General features: G+C 36.8%; 1 protein-coding gene across 2 annotated transcripts in view; it reads right to left on the reverse strand.

The window, feature by feature from the left end:
* Positions 1–19,905, reverse strand: part of LAMA2 (laminin subunit alpha 2) — a 603,226-nt gene that overhangs the window by 79,809 nt on the left and 503,512 nt on the right. For both annotated transcript variants that reach the window (XM_057311058.1, XM_057311057.1), the window contains exons 42-43: positions 12,212–12,314; positions 1,428–1,544 (exon numbers count right to left, since the gene is read on the reverse strand). In XM_057311058.1, coding sequence (XP_057167041.1) covers positions 1,428–1,544; positions 12,212–12,314 — 220 coding nt within the window. The remainder of the gene's footprint in view (positions 1–1,427; positions 1,545–12,211; positions 12,315–19,905) is intronic.

Here is a 19,905-nt window from a genome sequence, read left to right on the forward strand (position 1 = left end):
CTATGTACCTCAGTACCTTACTACTGAGGGAGACGACAAGCAATCCTGGACAGTTAGGTTTTGTTTTTTCGTTTTTTGTTTGTTTGTTTGTTTTTTTTGGGTAATGTTAGAAAAAAGTAGAAATCATTAATATTTCCTGTGTTATATAAATGTATACATTAGCTTCCTTGATCATAATTTGTATAAAAACATGTACTGAAAATGTAGATGCCTACTAGTATGTGTAGATTAGTGGTTAAGGCCACAGGCTCCAGAGTTAAACTGGGGAGCTTGAATCTCATATACGCCGCTTTTAACAATGCCCTTCAGTGTTCTGTTTTGCTTCTTAAATTCCACATATGAGTGATTCACATGGTATTTGTCTTTCTCTGACTTATTTCACTTAGCATGCTACTGTGTCTCAGTTTGTCACCTGTAAAGTGGGAATAACACTATTCACTTTGTAAGATCACTGTAAGGATTACGTTCACTTAGAAGCATACTGAGTAAGCACTCCATAAACATTAGCAAACTGTTATTATTGTATCATGTTATTAAAAATATAAAGAATCGTGTTTTTAGGAACTAATACCAAACAATAACTTCAAGTACTTGTAATAGGTAGGAAGATACTACAGACATGGTTCAGCTGTTAATATTTTCAAAGCTGAAACACTTAAGGAACTGAACATTGCCAAGAAAGATGTGCTGATGGTTGCCAGAGGGGAGGGCTGTGGGGAGAGGGGCAGAATGGGTGAAGGTGGGTGGGAGATACAGGCTTCCAGTTACTGAATGAGTAAGTCATAGAAATAAATACACAGCACAAGGAATATAGTCAATGATCCTGTAATCGCGTTGTAGCAAGACAGATGGGAGCTACACTTGTGGCGAGCACAGCATAACCTATAGACTTGCTGAATCACTATGTTGAACATTTGAAAATAATGTAACATTGTGTGTCAACTGTACTAAAAAAAAAAAAAACAAAGAATCATGAGGGGAAAGGCTCTCGTCTGTTACGTATGTATTATAATCACCTGTGACTTTATAGTAGACCAACATTTTAGAGAACAGTACCCGTGTGATTTTATACTTTCTTCCTATTAATATGAGATTATGAATAATATTACTTCTAATAATAATAACCTTATTAGAAAGAAGACTTTTCGGGCTGACACGTGGAAGAACCGTATAATAAGATGGCTATAGTTTCCTTTTTGCAACATACACCTATGGATGTCAGCTCGGGTAACAAAGCATAAGAAATATCACAGAGTGAAGTATGCTTTCGTTTCTCAAACCCACAAAGAAAAATTCTGAAGTAAGGAAACCAATATCTAATTTCCTGACAACAGTCCAAGTGTAATGTCAGAAAAGATGGCAAACATTAGAACATTTTTTAAGAGTTTAGGTCAACTGACACAGTTTGCAGTGTCCCAAATGCTTACCATTTGGAATGGCTGACAGCTTCCCCAAAGTGTCATTCAAAGCTCTCAGGAGATCTTCATTTCTAACATCTGCATTTTCTAATCTGGTAATTAAGCCATTCAGATAGTCATCATTTTCTGTGAACAGAAAACAAAAAAGAATGAAACGATTTCAATCATCTCTGAGTTTACACATCTCTGATACAGATATGTAATTTCAGATTATTTTAATATAAGGTTTATAAAAAGCAGGAAAACTAATTTAATTCCTTTAATTTATAGGCATCTATCAATAAATACATTTCAGATAATATAAAATAGGTGATTATGAAATGACCATTTCCCTCTTCAACATGTTCAACAGCTATGCTTTCCTCTTGGTATCTGATTTTTATTTGATTTAATTTGAGGGTTTTCTATGGAGAAAAAAACCTGCAAAACAATCAATCTCTTACTGAATTTGTAATGATGCCCTCTTGATGACATTATTCCCATTAATGTTACTTATTTTAACAATTTTATTACCAAAATGGATCACTGGATTAACTTTTTTTTTTTAAAGATTTTATTTATTTATTCGACAGAGATAGAGGCAGCCAGCGAGAGAGGGAACAAGCAGGGGGAGTGGGAGAGGAAGAAGCAGGCTCATAGCGGAGGAGCCTGATGTGGGGCTCGATCCCATAACGCCGGGATCACGCCCTGAGCTGAAGGCAGACGCTTAACCGCTGTGCCACGCAGACGCTTAACTGCTGTGCCACCCAGGTGCCCCCACTGGATTACTTTTAAAACTCTCAGATAGATAAGATTGCTAAGTAGAATCTCCCAACTTCAGTAAATGTCCAATTAATACATATTTAAAAACGAATGAAAAAACAACTTCTAGTGCATTGCTGAAAAAGTGGTATTTTTGTTAAATAGAGAAAACAATATTTTATAAATTGCTCTCAAACAGGCTTTTTAAAGGTTTTTTCTTGCTACGTTAGCATGATTTCTTTAACATTAAAAAAAATCACTTACTGGAGATAATTTAATATTACAAATGTAAATTTTTCAGCTTCTTTCCACTAGTTTTTAACATTGTCCAAACTTTGGTTACTTTGTATTATGACAGCAACTGAGAGGTTCAGAGTTTGAGTGTAACGATTATATAGGGTAAAAGCTATGAAACCTTTGAAGGGAAAGAAAACAAAGATCCAATCTGTTGGTGGAAGAACAGAAGTTGAGAAATTTTGCTTACGTACACATCAAACTGCAAATGTATCTTAAGACAGAATCTTTTTTTTTTTTTTAAGATTTTATTTATTTATTTGACAGAGATAGAGACAGCCAGCAAGGGAGGGAACACAAGCAGGGGGAGTGGGAGAGGAAGAAGCAGGCTCATAGTGGAGAAGCCTGATGTGGGGCTTGATCCCAAAGCGCCGGGATCACGCCCTGAGCTGAAGGCAGACGCTTAACCGCTGTGCCACCCAGGCGCCCCTGAATCTTTTTTTTTTTTTTTTTTTAACACTATTTATTAGTGAACAGTGGAATTGAATAAATGAAAGATATAAAACTCTGTGCTTCCTATAATACTTTTCACCTTTCCTGACTGGATAAAGCAGATCGTTTCTTTAAAAAATATCTTAAATAGTTTTTTTTGCCATAATATTTGTTTCCTGGGGAGATGCATGCTGATCATTTAACTTAGCTCTACAGAAATGCAAAATGTAAATAAAGGACAGAGTCCTCAATTAAAGAGGAACACTGAGAAAGGACTAGGAAAGAGGGGGTGCCCTCTTGGCCTGGACTGGCAGACATTTAGTGATAGTAATGAACGGCGGTCTGTATGTGTAAGTTCTATGTTTAGTGTTCTAACCATCACAATAACTTCAAGATACATTACTATTATCAACACCCACTTACAAATGAGGAAACCGAAGCTTAGAGAATTGAAGTAAATGTCTTAAATTTGCACAGTGAGTAAATGGTGGAGTTGGGATTCAAATCCATGCAGGCTCATACCAGAAACTGCGCTCTTAACTGCTGCTTTCTGCTAGGGACTGGTAGTCAAAACCAGGAATAAGCTGAGCATATTAGTGGTGCTCTCCCACATCCAGACCTGCTTCCCATCCTCCCCGCACCCCCCCCCCCCGCCACGCCCCTGCTTCTTTTCTCCCTACCTCTCCTTTCATCTTCTCCTTTGTTGCCTTAAACACGTGGCCACAGTAAAAGAAAACTGTGAGCCTCATGCAAGCACTGTATTCACACTCAAGCTGGAATATTTAGAGAAAATTAGTAATGCCCACATGCAAAATGACAGGCAGATGTACCGAGTTCCACATTTTTAAGAATAATGAGAAAAATAGGAATAGGTAGATTACAATAAAAAAGATACAAATAATGAGTTACCAAATTAAAATCAAGCACCTTTGACTATCATACTTAAAAAACTGTAAAGCAAAGGAAGAGTAAGAGATCACTTCTCATTTATCAGACTGGGAAAGTCAAATGTCTGATAATACCAAGTGTTTGCAAGAGTGTTGGTGGAAATGCAAACTGACGCCATTTTCTGAAGAGCAATTTAATACATTTATTAGAATTTTAAATAGACATGTATTTGTCCCAGCGGTTGCACTGCCAGAAATGTAGCCTACAGATATACTTGGGAAACTATATCAATGTGTATCTTCCAGAATGTTCATTAGATCTTTATTTGGAGGTACAGATAGAAAAAAAAAAAAAGATCCTTGAGATCTTTTTTATGAAAATGAGCAAGGCACACAATACATATGTTGACACATACGCACAAATTTGTCAGGGTGGGATCTGCTGTTAGGTAGGTGAGGTAGAACATACGAGAGAATCCTGACAGTACTTACAGCAGACAGAAACTAGGAATGGAACAAGAAAGGGGGTTCATGGTGGCATGGGCACCACCATGGAGGTCGTGCTAGTTAAACTGCTTCCTCTGGGCAGATACTTCTATTCTTTTATTTAAAAGAGTTAAAAACAAAACAAAACAACAACAATAAAACAATAAAAAATGACTAAAGCAACCTGAACTGGGGCAACTTATTGCCACCACCAAGACTGCTGTTCTCATCGCTTTCCTGGTACCCAGCATGGGCAGGCCAGGAGAGACTAGGTCTCACACACTAGAGCCAGAGTGGCCTTGATTTGCTTGTATCAAATGCCCACAAAGGCAGTGCACCTGACTTCTCAGGGGAACTGAGCGGAACCACTCCCTGTCAGCTAGAGAAGGATCCCTGCCTTTACTGGACTTCACCTGGGAGGAAGAGCAAAGGGAAAGGAAGATGGATGAAGGATTCTTAACTTTCAGTACTCTGGATGTGAAAAAGAAGACTGAACATATTAATGAGCCACTTCATTTCATATAAGGCTTTTATAGGCAGACAGATTAAACCACTGTTATACAAAAGTAATGTAAGCACATACTACAGTTTAATGAGTCTGCCTTTAAGATCCAAGGCAAAGATCTGACATCACTGAAAAACAAAGCATAAAATATCCTAGCGAAGCACGGCTCGAAAACACCAATATGTCCATTTCAGTCACTAAGATGTTATTATTTTCAATTCTAGTGCCTCAAAATATACTTTCCAAGTAATTAGATTTTCTCCTCTGTCAATCACGATTCATCTTTCTTTTAATACTTCTGTTATTTTCAACTGTTGGTACTAAAATAAAATCTTTGGATAGGCTAGCGAAAGTCTGCTTTCAGAAAGAAAGCCAGTCTGATTATGACTGTGATGGCTATATACATTCCTTGAGAATAAGGGGCTGCTCTTTTGATATTACCTGGGAAGTCTTCATCAACTAAGGAAATGGAACAGTACAAATTTTATTTCTTAGCTTCTTGATTAAATCTGATTTTTTAAATAATGAAGCATTCAAAATGTTCTCGTAAGCAAGATCTTCATGTACAGTGAAAAAAAAACATTTAAAGGGCATCACTCGGTTTATACTATTTTATGCATTTGAACGGCAAATACTGGCTGAACAGTCAGGCTAATTATTCAGAAGAAAGACTGATCCGAAGAACGTTGTTGCTTCTGTCTCTCAAGCTCCAAAGCAGTCATTTCGATCCTCTGCTTTTTGTACTGGGAGGTCCAAATGTGAATATTCTAGCCCCACTCTGATATCTATGTTTCACCCATTTGATCTGGATTCCTTCTTGAGGGATCCTTTCTTACACTCTGATCATTTTTTTCCAAAGTAGTTTCTGGAATTTCACAAAACCAAATCTAAACACTTTACAGCTTTGTCAATAGAGTTAGGTGAGTAAAAGCTGTATACGGAAAAGTATTGCAGATTTCAAAATGGAAAACTTATGAAACTATTGCAATGAAAAGCTTGAAAAAGAAGCACTTGGCTGTCAATGAAAAGAGGTATGAGGCAGAGTGTATCTATAGCTGATTTGTAAGGAAGATTGCATTTGGCCCAGTTTGAACTGTAACATGACCAAAGAAACAGAATTATTAATAGTTCAAGAACACCCAACACAATTCTTTAGTTGTAAATTTTGGAGAACAAGAGAAGGATCCAATTTATAATTCATTGCGACATTTTATAGGATTTCATCTCATTCTTCAGCTCTCATACCCAGTAGCTGTAGTTAAGACATTCTCTTTATCTTCTCTCCAGATATCACATCCACCAAACCTCAAAGGCTACACACACATGCTTTTTCTGCTTTGATTCTCCCCTTCCCATCCTGTCCTCACACATTAGAACACAAAGGTCAATGGGTTTAGCAGAGACAGAGCTCATACAGTGAGAGAGACAGGAGCAGGGTGGTCAGGTCGACTGTGACCATTCCTAGCAATATCATTTCCCTTTGTTGCCTACCCACTGACCGTGGAGGATAGACATACCCAAAATGAAACTCACCAGAGTTGTAAGTCTCTACCACCCAGACTACACACTTACTCATTTACCATGTTCCTGATGCTGTGCTGAATATGAATTACAATTTAGTTAAATTAGAGCTGGTAACTTTGAACTATGTTATGTAATATCTCAAAGCTGTTATTTCTTTCATCATCGTCTTCTTGTACAAAATTCTTGTCATTAAAAATGTAGTGCAGTGCAATGATATCATTGTAAGATTGAGAGATGAACGATGAGGTTCAAATGCTATTTCTTTCCCTTTTTATGTGTATAAAATGAAGATAGCACCTTCCTTCATATGACTGATACAAGAAATTAATCTGTGGATATATGAGAATATACTGGATTTACAACTGGCAGTAAATGGTAACAAAATAATTCACACTGGCTTGATGATTGCCCTGGTGTATTTACCAGTTTTCAATGATGTTGAAATACGTTTCAACTAAATGCTTTCATAATTACCCCTTCCTTCCTTACAATGAAGAACACCTCTCATAAGTCTCCATAGGTCTAAAAATTCCTGGTCACCAAACTATGGGACAATCTGAGAATACATGGCTTCAGAGGGGAAGTTTTCTTTCAAAGCAAAGCAAAGGGAGCATCGTTAAGAGATAAAATCTGAATGCTTATTATAGATTTTAATGAAATGTTCTCTTTGACTACTGAAACTCATCTAGGGGTGCCAGGAGGCTCAGTTGGTGAAGCGACTGCCTTCAGCTCAGGTCATGATCTTGGAGTCCTGGGATCGAGCCCCATGTCAGGCTCCCTGCTCAGCAAGGAGTCTGCTTCTTCCTCTGCCTGCTGCTCCCCCTGCTTGTGCTCTCTCTCGTTATCTCTGTCTCTCTCTCTCAAACAAATAAATAAAATCTTAAAAAAAAAAAAAGAAAAAGAAACTCATCTAGTTAAGTTCTTCAAATGCAATTCTTATTTTTTATTTAGGCACAAATACCTTGAGAGAATCTCTCATTCACAGGGTGAAATTCACAGACTGGCTCCTAATTTTGGAGAGGTCTGGTTAAATGGAATCTACTGCCAAACTGCCATCCGGATAATATTTTGCAACGAACTCCTTGATTACTATGACATTTGTCTTATTATGAACTATTACTTTGATGGACTTGTTATCACTTCTGATTTGCTTCTTTACCAAAAAAATGAAGGAATATCCTCTCTTTAGGATTTCTTTGTAAAAGAAGAATTTAATCCACATAACTTCCATTTGTTACAAATACGCTTCATGTTTTGTTGTCGAGGCACCTTCTGAACTAGAGAACAGGTTAATCTCTGCAACATTTATCTGTGTAGTTCTGAAGTAGAAAGTTTGAAATAGGCAAGGCATTGGCATGAAGTCATGTAAAATATCTTGATTGTGACCTTCTTGATGATGAGAGATTTCAGCTGCATTGGGGTATTTATCCATTTACTCATTTTTCAAGCATTTGTTAGGATCATGAATGTCACTGTGTCACCTCTGGACTATGGCAGAAGCATGGTGTTTTTGTCCAGCAGTGAGTAAGAGCATCAAGCTTTGGAGCCAGACTAATGTGGGCTAAAGAGTTGATCCCACTATACAAATGCAGTGTGTTCAAGATTGTTTGTGTTTCTTCAAATCAAATGATTTTGTTTTACATATGAGAGGTGGCCAAACTTACCAAGTTACATAATATATGACTATTTTACACACTTTTCAATTTTATCATATTACATTATATATTGTCATCTTTGGATATTTTAAGAACATAAGAGGTACAATCTCCCTTAAGTCACTTTACTACACCTTTTCACCCACCTATATAGTCCTTTGCCTACTTAATATTTCCAAATATTAAGATTTCCAAAGAGTCTATCCCCTGAGTCAACCCGATGACCCAGGGCAGGAACCTGGGCCCTTGCAGAAGCAAGGACAGCTGCATAAGGAAGGAAGCCAGGTGAAAGTGAGAACCATATTCCTGTCCCCAGCCTCTTGTCTATTGACTCGATGAGGGTACTATGCCCAGTTTTGCCACTTTTTTGTATTTCTAGCTCTCTTTCATGAATTTACTTCCATGCTTCCCTTTCTCCAGTTGCTGTCACAAGTTTGGGATGTGTCCTATCTCTGCCTCTTCTGCCCAGACACGTGCACTAAAGTGACCGTGCATGGAAATCTCTGAGATCACTCAATGGGCAGGTTTGCAGGGAGGCATGTTACTGAGAAACCTTGTCTTGTTCATCACAGGCACAGTGCTTGACAGGCCCTCAGTAACTGTCAGCTGCCGCGGAATGTGCTCTTCCTCCCACTAGAGAGAGGGTCACAGTGAGAAGTCTGAGGAGAGGACGGAAGGGGGGGGGTTGTCTGGTGGCAGCATCTCCAAAGACTTAAGATACCAGAATAGAGGCGAATTTTCTCTTCGGCGAGTGTAATGAGAAAACAAAATGGCCAGATGTTGAAACCCACTTATGGTGCCACTAGGACAAGTTCTGAAGCCCGACTGTGGGCCTGAGGGCTCATTGTGTTTTGGCCAGCAAGGTATTCTAAAAGAACTTGAATTTGAATACCTTTGCGTAAGACAAGTACTGTCTGGTCCAATAGTTCCTACCTTTCCACATTTGCCACTACTTTGTCACTTTTCATTTTAACTCCTAAACCAACTCCAGCCTGCTTTTATTATCCTGATGTTCTTTATTCACGCTCCAAAGGAAGAAGTACAGCTCTGTAGGAGGAATCAGAATATCTATGGGAAAAGATTGTTTTGTTCTCCAGACTATGGTCAGCTAGGGGATCCACGCTTGATTTCATCCATTTAATCCAAAATTGTTTTTTGTCCATGCAACAGATTTTCTTTGTCTTTCACATGTGTTTATCTTCAGAAAGGCAGATTCTGCTAAATGTTAATATGTGAACTCCAAAGGAGTATATCTTTAATAATGAAAGAAGGCTTTGGACAAAATTTAACTCCCACCTCATATTTTGGCTTAACAGCATTGTATTCCTGTTTATTCTTTTTTTTTTTTCCTAATCTAAAATAACAACAGAATCTTACCAGGTTAGTCAATGAAACTGTATTACATTCATGAAGGTAGAGCATTTCTGATACACTTGTCTGGACTGAATGCCTGAGTGTTTGGAGGATCATAGTATAGAAGAAAAGTATTGATTAATTTGACAAAAGATAATGTGTGGAATAATTTTGGCCCTGTTTTTTATGCTGGACTGTACCACATGTCGTGCAACTCACTGAGTCATTATTTTTGCGTTTGGGAATTGAATCTCTTTATTTCACAAGAGTGTCATCTGATTTACAGAAACGTTACCTATTTATTCCTAAGTGATTGAATGATTTCACTTATTTGGGCAAAGACAAATATTAGGGATAAATTAAGAAGCAAATAATATTGAGAAGTTACTCTATATAAGGTATATAATTGTAAAATCTTAGTATTCTCAGGCTTCTAATATACCATCATCTGCTTCATTCCTCCCCTTGTACACATTCCATGAGAACTTCAACTGGCCAGTTGATTGACAAACTTTCTTGTCAATCTGCAAGGGAGCATTAATTCACCTGCTGGTATTAATTCATATTCTAACTCTCTCAATCATCAATTTGTCCCAAGTTCCATATCCATCAAGGAAATGATTTTTACCTCTGTAGACATTCAATCAGTGCAATGTAGACTGGTTTCAAATTTCAAATGCGTACAAGGGCAAATTGACTTTTAACAAATGTATATTCAAAAATTAAAAAGCAAAACAAATTGCTCCTGGCAAGTTCAGACTCCCTCAAGGCAAGGACAGCATAAAAATGGCAGGGAGCAGCACTAAGTCATTCGTGACTAAAGCATGAACTCACCGGATTGTACTGAACTGAACCAAGTAACAAACTAGAAATATGGAGGGTAGACTGGCCTCACCATTTTTATTCCTTCTAACTCCAGGCACCAGAGAAAGGGAAATGACTAAATCTCTATTTTAATAGCTGCTGTCAAGAGTTTTGCTCTGTAGGGCCTATTTCAGCAGTTCCTGGTGGTAATATATGGCATATCCCTGATTAACAGCCATTTTATAACTTGTGTAATTGGCCACAAATCAGGGGAATGTCATAATGTAGCAAGAAAACATTCCCATCTCCGTCAGAGCCTTGGCTTGGATTTTTGGAGAAATTATTACTTGAGTAGTTTGTGGGTTTTCATTACTTTAAATAATGTACTACCTGAAGTACAAAAAAAGACATTTAAACTAATGAACATTTCGGTCTCCTAACCCTTTCCACCGCCTGTCTTCAGATTTCTTTTTTTCTTAGAGAAAAAAAAAATCTCTGGAAATGGAATTCTTTCTTCATTTTTATAACGACGATATTTTTGGGGAAATAGAGGTGAGGGCAGAGCAGCGAGTGAGGGGAGACAACTCAGGCATTCACCTCAGGTGGAAAATTTAAAGGGACACCAAAACACTCACTAATCAAAAATATTGTAATGCAGCATTTTAAAAAATTAAAATGGATTCAAAAAAGATCAATGATGAACAAAATATTAAACTTTTCAAATAAAATAAGATCTGACTCTGCACTCGCATGACCTAACCTCACTCACCTCACCTTAATCCTTCCAAGCTTTGGGCAAAGGCATTGCGTGGGAAGGAGTGGCCACAAAGTCATGGGATCAGCTCCACTTGCCCAAGAGGAAAACAGGTTTTGACTCTATAGCTACTCTTCATCTGAGACTAAGAGCAAGCTCCTGCACAAAATTACGTACACGGGTTTTTTTTCACCCGTGACACACAGTCCAGAGCGTTTTACTATCAAAATGCCATCTACATGGATGACAGAAGTTGTAATTTCCTATCAGCCTCTATTACAGACCACAGCAATTTTAGTTAAAGCATGACAAATATAAAGGCTTATAAAACTTTTCTTTCTAAGGTTAGTAAAGGCCAATGTCATTCCATTCTTTTCAAAAATACACTGATTTCCTGATTTGAGCTAGTCCCTATGATATTATACACTAGAAAAACAAAGCTTAAAAGAAGACCCCATCAAGAAGATGAAATCTAAGTACACGGCTATGGTTTGACAAGTCTGAGAAAGGTAGGCAGTGAGAAGGGGCATGTAGTTCAGATGGGGTGTAGATGTTCCTGGAGAAGATGACATCTGAGCTCGATCTTGAAGGTCTGGTAAAAGGTAATTATACAAAAAAGAACGAAAGATGGAGAGGTATTCCAAAGAGAAGGATTAACACTCTGAAATATGGAGGCTTGGAAGAGTAGTATGTTTTGGAAGGGCCATGAATATTTCAGGAAGGTTGGGGAGATGGATGCAAGCCAGAAAATGGTAAGGAATGAGGCTGCAGAGAGAAACTGGAGATATTCGAATGAAATAATAAATATAATAGCTTACCTAGAGAGCAGCTATATTGAGTAATACATATTTAATGCAAAACCCATTATGGATTGGAGTAGATATTTTATGCACTTTGATGATTGAATTAGGAAGAAAATACAAGAAATATGTATTTAAAAAGTGTGAATACTTTTCAGGAAATGTGACCACTAACAAATTGAAAATTTCATAAGGACATTTATACTACATCTGCCTAATTCATTCCTTTGTGTCATTGCTGAAGCCAAAACAAGTGGGGTTTGGTACTCTTAAAAACTTGTTATACTCTAATTTAAAAATCACTGTACTTTAGATATAGGTGAAATGATGCTATATAAGTTAGGTCTAAAAATTATGAAATATTACCCAATGCAAAATGAGATGTGATGACAAAATGTCATAAAACTGGTGAAACAGTTTACTTGCATTAAATCCTGATAATAAAAACGATCATAAAAACCCTAGTGAAACAATTCCACTTTTCCAATAGTGTAATAAAATATCCCACCAAATAGAACTACGATTAGCCTGAAATAATAACAAAGAGAGGTCACTAACCTTTAACGGCATTTGCTAACTTCTTGGCTTCATTAAGAATCCCAAAGCTTTTCTGAAGAGACTCTTTGGCATCTTCCCTTAGTAAACCCTGAGGACCTGTTGCCTGTGGAGGGAAAAAGAAGTGTCACATATCAAAACCCACAGAACTATGGAGTAGACATATCTGGTGGGAAGCCGGTACACAGAGTTTACTTTCAGAAAAGCATTCTGGGCTACAGACACAGAATTATAAATTATCAGCACCTACTGGCGATTAAAGTCAGGAGACTGTTTATTGGGAGAGGAGAAGAAGAGCTAGAATAGAAACCTTAGGAATCTTAACATTTAAGGGGCAGGTACAGCAAGAGGCACTGGCAAGATAATTGAAATTACCTTGAAATTGAAATTCTAGAGGCCAAAGAGAAACCAGGAGAGCAGGACATTACGGAAGCCAAGAGATGCAGAAGTGGCTCAAAGTATGATGGTTGGCAGTGTTGCAAGGACATAACTGGTCAGTATTGAATGCTATAGAATGGTCGAGCAAATTAAGAACTCAATACCTCTACTGACTTTATCCCTAAGCACATTTTACTTGAGTTGTGTGATAAGTGGGGAAGTGGTTCTTGTCCCCTTCAAATGAGGAAGAACACTGCTCCTTTTAAAAACACGTCTCCAAGTACTGCAGCAAAACAAAATCTTCTAAATAACAATCTCCGAGCTACAATCATCTCCTAGCAAAGATGTATTTGTTGAGGCTTGGATTAAAAAAAGATGACACAAAGACAGCAGGATGATATGGGAAAGGGATCATTTAACTTAAAGTCTAGTGATACATTTTAATAGTGTTTGCTCCTTAGCAACCATCATGTAATACAGTTATACCAAGAGATAAATCAAATAGGATCTTATGTGTAAAGTTTAAATTGGAAAAGTATTTCAGGTGCAAGAAGAGCTAGAGAATGCTAAACTTACTGCTGAAGTTAGGAAGCTGAATTCAGGTTATGATAACATAGATATAATGTAGACATAATGTAGACACAACGTAGACATAACACTCCAAAAGATACCTGCAGTGCCTCTGTCACATTTTTTTTTATCAGTCACATTATTTAAGCATTAAACTAGGAAAGATCATAGAACTCATGACTGTTGTGGTAACATTTATTTTCAGGTGTTATACTAACATCTCCACTGTTCATGGAACAGATTGATTATATAATACCAAGATAACTACAAAAGGACATATTAGATACATCTACATAAATAAAAAGGGACAGTGTGCATATATAGCCTGCATTTGCAAAAAGAGCTGTCTGATAACCCCAGAAAATTATTTTATGGAAAACGGACAGTTTCTTCAACTGAGAACACAGAAATTCTTAGTCCAACAGTTTCCCTTGGAAATTAGATACACTAACATCACATAGTGTCATTTATCTCAAAAAAAAAAAAAAAAAGGAAAGAAAGAAAAGGGAAAGAACATCAGTATAAGTGGCGCAAATCCAGTGTACCTTACTCAAAAAAAAAAAAAAAAAAAAAAAAAAAAGCCTTAGTTACCTACTCAGGTTCCACATCTGTTACAAATTTCCATGCCATTCTTACTCCCTTGGTTACAGGTTTTCTGGATCAAACAGATCAGAGGAAGGAAATTACAAAGAAAGAAGGATGAAGATTCTCTAAATAGACACATGAAAACAGCAGAAGTGATAGCTGACAATCTGACAATGAGGAAGAAACTATCAAGTAGAGGAAAAAAATTTAAAGCTCAGGAGTCCAAATCAATTTGGATAGGGATAAAGTAGGTTTCAGTAGATGCCAATATCATGGTAGTAAAAAAACTGAAGTTGGTATTGATGATCCTGAGTCACCCTGATGATGGGTCAGAGTACTAGATGAAATTAGGCAAAGATGGGAAAGGAAGGAAGGACGGTATGAGGGAAGCTATGAGAGAGGGAGGGAAGAAGGGATGGAGAGATGAAGGGAGGGAGGGAGGGAGGGAGGAAGGAAGGAAGGAGGGAGGGAGGGAGGGAGGGAGGAAGGAAGGAAGGAAGGAAGGAAGGAAGGAAGGAAGGAAGGAAGTGCTTTCCCCACAGCCTTGAAATGTGAATGTCTTTCTGCAAGAATATAATCTGGCAAGCATTTAACAACCAAAATTTTAAACCTAATCTTGGATATGCAAAGTGAGTCATGGGGGGAAAGGAAGGGAGAGAAAGTTGATTTGCTGCAAGGAAGAAAATAATGAAATGAAGTGAGAGGAAAAGAGGGAGAAGGGTGAGACAACATGGAAAGAGGCTTAAGTTTGAGCTGGAGAAATTGAGGGACTATGAACAGTGGTGACCAATATTCACTTTTTGTCTGCCTTTTTACACGTTTCAAGGGTTTAACTGAGGCATAAGTAAACTTCACATATTTAAAATTTACAGTTTGATAAGTTTTGACATACAGGCACCAATGAAACAGTCATGACAATCAAGGCAAAGGAACTATCTATTTCTTTTTAATTTCTCCCTTCCACCCTTCCTTGACTTCCTTGCATCTCTACACAAACACAGCTCTTCTATCACTGTTAATTTGCATTTTATAAACTTGTATATAAATGGACTCATCTAGTTTGTTCTCTTTTTTGTATGGCTTCTTTCGCTCAGCATAATTATTTCAACCTCTGTCCACATTGTGTATCAATATGTGATCCTTTTTTAATTAGATGGATATGCCCCAGTCTATTCCTTCACCTCTTGATGGACATTTGGGTTATCTCCAGCACTGACTATTCTAAATTGAGTTGCTAGGTGCATTTGTGTATAAATCTTTATATAAACATATGCCTTCATTTTCTCCTGGAGTGAATACCTAGAAGTGGAGTGGTTAGATGATATAGTAGTATGTTTAAGTTTTTAAGAAACTACCAACTTGTTTTCCAAATTATTTGTGTTACTTTAAATTCCCAGCAGCAGCGTATGAGAATTATATTTGCCTACATCCTTGCTAGTACTTGATGTAGTCAGTATTTTTAAATTTAGACATGCTAATAGGTGTATCATTTTGGTTTTAATTTGCATTTTCCTTGTGACAAATAATCTTGAGCACCTTTCTTGTGCTTATTTTCCATCTGTTTAAGTCTTTTGCCCAATTTTTTATTGGGTTCTTTGTTGTTACTGAATTTGGAAAGATATTTGTGCATAATTTGGATACAAATCCTTTACCAGACATGTAATTTGCAAATATATTCCTCTAGTTTGTAGCTTATCTTAATAAATGGTTAGATTTGATTTATAATGACTTTGTCAAGAATTTTCACATCTATGTTTGTGAGGGATATTGATCTATAATTTTTTTTTGGTAATGTCTTTGGTTCGTATTAGAGTGATACTGACCTCATAGGATGAGGTGGGACATACTTTCTTCTCATCAATTCTCTGAAGAATTGTTACTTCTTCCTTAAATGTTACATGGAATTCACAGGTGAAATCATCTGGGGCTAAATTTGTGTGTTGGGTGGGTGGGTGGGTGGGTGTGTGTGTGTACACAAAGGTTTTAAGTAGAAATTAAATTCTTTACTGGACATTCAAGTTATTGATTTGTGAGTTTTGGTAGTTGGTAATTTTCAAAGAATCTGTCCATTTCATTCAAATTGTTGAATTTCTGGCATAAAATCATTAATAATTTTGTCTCTTTTTAAAAATCCTTTATTGTCTGCAGAAGTTGTACTGATTTTACCTTTTTTATTCCTTATATTGGATACTCATTTTTTCTGATTAGTCTGATTATCGAGTTATTGATTTTCCATTGGAACTTGGCACCTTTATCCAGCAACATGACTGAGCCCCAACTGAAGTCCAGCTGCTGATAGACTTCCCTGTTGCTAATTTGCTATCTTCTTGCATTTATGAATGTCACCTCTCTTTGCTCCCAAGCATTTTGTCTTTTCTGCTTTTCAGGAAGCTGATGATTTCTTCCTGGACTTTTAGTCAACCACTCCTTGCTCAGGTAAGGAAAGGCAAGGAGGCAGGAAATTTTCTTTAAAGATTTATTTATTATTTATTTGAGAGAGAGCTTGAGGGAGTACAAGTGGGGGGAGGGGCAGAGAGAGAAGGAGAGAATCCTCAAGCAGACTCCCTGTCAAGCGTGGAGCCTGACGTGGGACTCGATCCCAGGACCCTGACATCACGACCTGAGCTGAAATCAAGTCGGATGCTCAACCGACTGAGCCACACAGATGCCCCAACGAGGCAGGGAATTTTGATGTGTGGAGAACAGAACAAGTATTTCAGTTGCAAAAAACTGTAGAGCTTATGAAGGGCAGTATGAAGAACTAAGGCTGTTAGGTAGGTTAGAGTCAATTTCTGGAAAGCTCGAAAGTCAGGCTAAAAACACTGGGCAATAAGCAACATGGAGCCATTGAAAGCTTCTGAGTAAGAGGGTATGGTCAGAGCCTTAGACCAGAAAGATGAACCGGGCAGGTGCGTGGGAGAAAAACGAGACACCGATCGGCTATTGTAACAGCATAAGCCAGAGTAAAGAGAGTTGTAACCTCAGGCAAGGGCAGTGGAAATGAGAGGTTTGAGTTCAAGGGATGTGGAGGAATAGATAGGTTTTCATTGTTTCAAGAAGCACTCCAAAATATTAAAGTAAAGGGCTGATGGCATACAACTGTCAGTCATAAACAGTGTATAGGATAGGATAACAGAATGAAAACTACTAACATGTTATGGATGAACAGAACTGTTTCAACTCATTGGAATCTGGACAGTTCCTTTTCCAACATTGCTTAGTAAGTCACCGAAGCACATCAACAATATCAGGACAGGTGATGAAGCAGCATTTTCCAAGCTAATTATACTTCATACATATTCATAAGTGTTGCATCTGAGTTTCTGAGCTGTGTCTATGGCATATATGAAATATAAATGAGGTTCTTAGAGTTGCAAGATATGTTGTTTCTTGCTTTTTAGCAACTATTTTTATAAATAAGTATATATGAATATATAAACTATATAAAAATGTTCATGAAAATATATCATACACAATAAAATATATGTAGGCTGCTGTATGTTTTTATTATTTAATAATTATTTATACAAAGTATGAGAGAGATATTTAAGACATTATTAGAGAAGAAAAAATACAGAAAAAAATGAAATGATAAAGTCTGCAAAGATTTTACAGAGGGCTTGGCATTTAATTGGCTTTTAATACATGTCAGTGTTCTCCTTCCTACTATTTGTTAAATATTCATAGTAACTCTTGTTACATGTCATTCATTAGTAGATGAAGGAATTGACTGATTTACCCAACAAAAGTTTTTAGCTGTCTCAAGTTCCAAAGTAAGGTCTGATTATACAGAGATGGAGAAAGTCTGCCTTTCCTACAGGAACTATAGTGGAGAACAAAACAATCCCTTATAAAGAAAATGATCGCTATGATAATCGAGCATAGAAATATGGCCATGTTTTGTTGTCAGAGGAAGCTCTATTAGGAGAAAAGGTGAATATGAGATCTGAAGTTAAGCTTCTCAGGATGGTGTATACCTGTCTCCCAGTGATTTATTATTTAAAAAAGCAAATTTAAAAGCTACTGCTTATATTACCTTCTATATTATACTTTTATTACTTTTCTAAATGGTCCTCAAATAACTACTTTATTAGAGACAGAATTTCTGAATTCACTGAAAAAGTTGTCTCTAAGGACAGATGTAGAATATTTCTTTTTGCTTTTGTTTTTTGTTAGAGAAGTAATTGAAAATTCATCACCATGGTTTATGACTTATTCCATTGCTCCCTCTTTATGAAATAATTTATTTTAGAAGATAAGTCTTGCATATCTCTAAAGGAGATAATGTGCAAAGGTATTACATAACAAATGATTTTAAGTTTAAAAATTTTTTAAAGAAAGAAAATGGTTCAGAGTGTGCAAGGATACATGTAAGGGCTGGTGATTAGTTATAATGTGTTTGTATGAAGTATTTATCAGAAGAAATTTATATTCAGGTATGTTAGACTGTTGTTAAAAATCAGGGAGAAATTTCTTACTATAGTAAAATAAATTCTGAGAAGAAATAGTGGAATCTAATCCTATCTACATTGTAAAAGATATAATTTTTGAGAATATTGAAAAAATGTGCCTGTGATGTTAATTAGATACAATTATATATTAAGCTACAAAACAGTTATGTAACAATTACTCATTTGCAAAAAAGCTATTCGCATAGGAAAAGGTATGTGCAGATAAACAACAGTATAAAAGTGATCCTTTGTGTTTGGTGGGCTTATGCACCTTGTCTATTTTCTCCCTTTGCTTGTATTTTCTACTTTTCTATAACAGATAAGAACTGCTTTTGTAACAATTAAAAAAGATCATAATCTTAAGATAAGGAAATCACTATTCATTAATTTTAAAGGTGTTTTCATACAACCTATATTTTTAAAATCCTACAAGATATTAAAATGAAATAGTAAACAAAAAGTGAGGAACAAACAACCCCGCTGTTGAAAGGCTGTCGATCCTGGCCTTGCATACTATGCCCTAAGATGGGAGGGAGATTCGATGAATCTCTGTGGAAGACTGGAAGCCAATGAGCATACAGAGGAGACTTGGATGAAATAGGAATCCTCAAAACTGCAAGTTTAGAATTTGTGACTGGGAAGTTTCAGCTTGATGAGAGCACTGAAAAGGACAATCAAGAGAGAATTTAAAAATATATGACTAAGTAAGACTAGATTTTCACCAATGATAGCATGGCAGCCACTGCCCCAGCATCTACAGGTGCACTAGCTTACTGCAATGAGGCAGGAACTGAACAAGCTGATGGGGGCAGCATGAGCAGACACTACAAGAAATCTTGATTTGGAGTCAAGGCAAGGGAGAAGCATCTATGGAGTTGGAGAACATTCTCAGAGGACCTAATATTTTTTTTCCAGTTAATGTCCAAAAGTCCAATGCAGCATGGTCATTTCACCTCTTGCTTATTGCATTTCTGGGTGGAAATCCTAAATAGTGAGTCTGAGAGCACAACTGCCTTGAATGAAATTAATTCTCACTTATGTTGCATTATAGCATCACCCCAAAGAGTTGCCATGTTTCAGGTTGATGATACAAACCCTTTGGTTTTTAACATTTTATGCCCTGAATTTTTAAATATATCTAATGCTACGTCATAAAACAGAAGTTTGTTTTTTTGTTTCTAATATGTTTTTTAAAAATATTGACTCTAACGAGCATATCATATACAGGGAAAATCACTAAAATCAGGGTGGTTTAATGAACACTATTTTTACATACAGATTCAATATTTTTCTAGGTACTTAGATTCTCACTGACTTTTTCATATTTGCTATTGTGTGAATCACTCAGTTGTTACATAAGTTGCTGAACTGTTAATGGAGAAAAAATGATCACCAATCTTATCGGCAGATTTAATTGTCATATCAATTATGGGTTTACGCCATTTTCCCATTAATACTACATGGGTATAAAATTTAAATTCCAATGACTGTAGATATATATTTTTAAAGATTTTATTTATTTATTTGACAGAGAGAGAGAACCAGAGAGCACAAGTGGGGTGAATGGCAGAGGGAGAGAGAGAAGCAGACTCCTCACTAAGCAGAGAACCCATGCAGGGCTCAATCCCAGGACTCTGAGATCATCACCTGAGTCAAAGGCAGATGTTTAACCGATGGAGCCACCCAGGTGCCCCCAATGATTCTAGGTATTAA

This window comes from Ursus arctos, unplaced genomic scaffold, assembly GCF_023065955.2.
Source record: "Ursus arctos isolate Adak ecotype North America unplaced genomic scaffold, UrsArc2.0 scaffold_13, whole genome shotgun sequence".
NCBI classification, from domain to species: Eukaryota; Metazoa; Chordata; class Mammalia; order Carnivora; family Ursidae; genus Ursus; species Ursus arctos.